The sequence below is a fragment of the Myotis brandtii genome, unplaced genomic scaffold, assembly GCF_000412655.1.
Source record: "Myotis brandtii unplaced genomic scaffold, ASM41265v1 scaffold344, whole genome shotgun sequence".
Lineage (NCBI taxonomy): Eukaryota > Metazoa > Chordata > Mammalia > Chiroptera > Vespertilionidae > Myotis > Myotis brandtii.
In genome coordinates this window covers 3,726,819-3,730,740 of record NW_005363247.1, presented here as the reverse complement: position 1 = coordinate 3,730,740, position 3,922 = coordinate 3,726,819, and the positions used below count along the sequence as shown (strand labels likewise).

The 3,922-nt window shown below is 48.7% G+C and overlaps 1 protein-coding gene across 1 annotated transcript; it reads right to left on the bottom strand.

Moving 5' to 3' along the window:
* Window positions 1-2,118: 2,118 nt before the first annotated feature.
* LOC102239838 (lysine-specific demethylase 4D) lies at window positions 2,119-3,633 on the bottom strand. The gene has a single exon (XM_005871537.1). It carries the CDS (start codon window positions 3,631-3,633, stop codon window positions 2,119-2,121), a length of 1,515 nt encoding a protein of 504 aa, XP_005871599.1.
* Window positions 3,634-3,922: the final 289 nt, after the last annotated feature.

The following is a 3,922-nucleotide window of genomic DNA, read 5'->3' as shown; positions in this document are numbered from 1 at the left end:
AGAGTGGAGCCAAGAGCTATGATGAACACCTGCCAGGCCAGCAGGGGTGGGCAGTTGGAGGCGATCAGGCCGGCAGGGGAGGGCAGTTGGGCGATCAGGCCGGCCCTGTGATCCCCTTCTCCTGGTATTCACACCCTTATATAACCTCCTCCCCTTCAATGTAGGCAGGATCTGTGACTTGCTTCTAACCAATAGAATATGGGAACAGTAATGAGATGCTCATAATTACATTGAAGTGACTGCATTGCTTAAAACTACAATGTTGCCCTGGCCAGTGTTTCTCAATGGTTAAAGTGTCAACCTAAGCACTGAAGGGTTCAATTCCAGGTCAAGGGCACGTACCTGGGTGGCAGGTTCAATCCCCAGCCCTGGTCAGGCAGGAGGCAACCAATTGATGCTTCTCTATCACATCTATGTTTCTCTCTCTCCCCCCATCCCTTCTCTCCTTCCCTTCCACTCCCTCTAAAAAAGCAATGGAAAAGTATCCTCAAGTGAGGATTAACAAAAACAAATAAACAACAACAACAAAAAGAGTACAATGTCCATCTTCATAGGAGACTTTCTCTCTCTTGCTGGCTTTATAGAAACAAGCTGCCATGTTGTGGACTGTGTATAGATAGGGCCAAATGAGATATGTCCCACACCATTGCCCTTTCTTGTGTCTAGTGAACTTTGATGTCTTAAGTCTCATTCAGATTCTCATGCTCATTTTTTTCTGCTACAGTTTCTGCCTTCCCTGAAAAGGGACTATTTTTGATACCAAGAGGACAAGGAAGATAAGAGGTGCCAACATTCCATATCAATCTATCAATAATAGCTGCAACACATTTCCTCCTTTATTATCAAAAAATAAACACACACACACACACACAGCGCCAAACACACACACACACACACACACACACACACACACCCAGCGCCAAGTGTATCAGTTTCCTGGGGTTTCCATGGCAAATCACCATAAATTTGGATGGCTTAAAACAACAGAAATGTATTGCCTCAAAGATCTGGGGGCTAAAAGTTTGAAATTAAGGTGTCAACCGGGTCATACTCTCTCTGAAAGTTCTAGGGAAGAAGCCTTCCTGGCCTCTTCCTAGGTTCTGGTAGTTGCAACACTTGGTGTCCCTTGGCTTAAAGATGAATAATTCCAATTTCTGCCTCCATAGCTACATGGCATTCCCCTGTTTGTTTCTCTTACTTTTCCCCTTCTTGTAAGAACACTAGTCATTTGATTAGGGCCCACCAATATGACCTAAAATATGACCTCATCTTAACTTGATCACATCTGCAAAGATGCTACATCCACATAAGGCCACATTCACAGACACTGGGGATAACAACTTGAACTTCTTTCTGAGAATACAGTTCAACCCATAACAATATCAAGTATTAACTTTCTTCCATAGACAGTACAATATAGTTTATCCAAGAGAGTATATTCCTGCTATCAACATGCTTTGGACTTAATACTCAGTAAAATAATAACTGGTTGATGTTGCTAAAAATTTAGTTTTTATGGGCTTTGAACTGTTTTTTATTTAAACTTTAATTTTCAATTACAGTTTTCATTCAATATCATTTTGTATTCGTTTCAGGCATATAGCATAATGGTTAAACAATTGTACACTTTACAAAGTGTTCCCCTCATATTTCCAGTACCCACCTGGCATCATACATAGTTATTACAATATTATTGACTATATTTCCTATGCTGTACTTTACATCCCTGGCACTAACTACCAATGTGTGCTTCTTAATCCTTTCACCTTTTTCACCTAGTTCCCCAACCCATCTCCCCTCTGGCAACCATCAATCTACTGTTCTCTGTATCTGTGAGTTTGTTTCTATTTTGTTTGTTCATTTATTTTGTTATTTGGATTCCACATATAAGTCAAATCATATTGTATTTGTCTTTCTCTGACTGATTTTGCTGCGAAAAACATCCTTAGAAACAAATGCCAAGAGAAAACCCCACTGAGGCTTCCAGCTACCATTTTATTTTTTTATTTTTTTAATCTGAACAATAAAGATTTAATTTTTAAAAAAAGAACATGGAGAACAAAAGTAGACATCCCCTGGGCTTAGGGGACTGGAGCACAGTAGCACCCAAAAGCCACGTTAGGATGCTGGGACCAGCAGTGCCTGGCTGTCCATGGAGGGTTTGTCCTCAGGCACAGGCTGGGCTTTGGGATCCGGAGCTGTGCGCACTGCGCCCACTAGGCGGCGCCTCTTAGCCGGGACCTGAACAATGGACTCTTGAGTCCCCTGTTCCCGAGGACCACGACCACTCTCACGACCACTTGTGCCAGTTGGCTGGAGATCCAGGGCAGATGGGCCCGAGGTTGGCTGTGAAGATGGGTCAGGCTTTGAGGAGCGGAGGGCCGCGGCAGCCACGGGCTGGGCAGCAGAGGCAGAACCCCGGCCTAGCCAGGGGCACAGGCATGGCTGGCGCACAAGCGTGTGGCGGCGACCGTACCCACAGCCCGTGCCCACTGATTGAGGGGTGTGCGTGGCTCGACGGGGCTGGAGGTGCCTCAGGCCCAGCGCAGATCTCCAGGCCGCCCTGCCCTCCCTCCAGACACTCAGCTCCTGGCTGCCCGGCGCCGTGGGCTCCACGTGGTCCACAACAGTCCGGTCCTGCCCGCGTTTCCACAGCTCATAGCGCTCGGGCTGCAGGAGGCGCACGAACACGTCCATGGAGAAGCTCACCCGGGCCTCCCCGCAGCTGCACTGAGAGGCCACTTTGCCATAGTCGACCCATCGCGGGGTGGCAAAGTTGATGGCCTCCGCACAGTTGAAGCCATGGTTGAAGCCAGCGTGGTAGCCATAGGGAAAGGTCACCATGAACTCTCCAGCCTCCTGAGTGATGCGACTGAACGGGACCCCGTTCTCCTTGAGGACAGTGGGCGAGATGAGGGCCACCTTGTGCCGCAGGAAGGCCTGGCAGCCCCGAGAGCTGCCCGGGAAAAGGTCCCTGGCCAGGCGCTCCAGGCGCTGGCCGTGCTCTGGGGGCACCGCGTACCACGTTTTGGGCTCCCCGAAGTGCAGGTAGTTGATGCTGTAAAGGTCCATGTCCTCCGTGTGCCAAGCGAAGGTGGTCTTCCACATGCCAAAGTACAGGTAGGGGGTGTTGACGCCTTCGATGACAACCCCACACTCCTGCTCCAGCAGGTCCTGGATGGTTCCCAGGTGGCCAAGGTTCCATTGTTTAGTGTTGGCATCAAATAAGGAGCCACTGATGTCAGCGCCATAGATGGGCGAGTCGTACAGGCGCGTTTTCCAGTATTTCCGCTCCAGATCCTCAAAACACAAGTGTGGTGGAGTCTGATACTGTCCACTGTTTGCCAACAGGCGATACTCGCCCACTGTCATGGCCCTCTTCTTTTTGTGGTATTGAATGAACACACCTGCTCGCCCAGACGCCACCTGCTGGAGGGGAGTGGCTATCACCATGTCATTGACATCATCGTAGGACTGTCTGGCTTTCCATTCCTTGGGTGGAATGACCTTCGCCAGGCCAGCTCGGTGGGCACCTTGGGATTCCATGTAACCAATATATTTGTTGAAATCTTTAAATTCTTCCATGGTTGGGTGGAAGGTCATGATTCTCCCACTTGGCTCATTAGACACCATGGCTGCAATGTAAGCAGAGGATTCCCGGGTTCTCAGGGATGTTTTAGATACCTGAGAATGAGGCAGTAATAGCGCTCAGGCAGTAATGGGCCCGAGGGTGGCTGTGAGGATGGGTTGGGCTTTGAGGAGCAGAGGGCCGCGGCAGCCGTAATATCTTCTCTCTTGTTTGACCAGCATTCAGTTGGAGATCCTCTAGCCAGGATCTCCAGCCAAGGTCTGTGTCTATTGAGCTATTACATCTGTATTTATACCAGTTGATTTTAATCCTATCCATTCTATTCCAAAGGTT

Bases quoted from the DNA above. Each gene is read 5' to 3' on its own strand.
- LOC102239838 (XM_005871537.1), bottom strand. From the start codon at position 3,633: ATGGTGTCTAATGAGCCAAGTGGGAGAATCATGACCTTCCACCCAACC.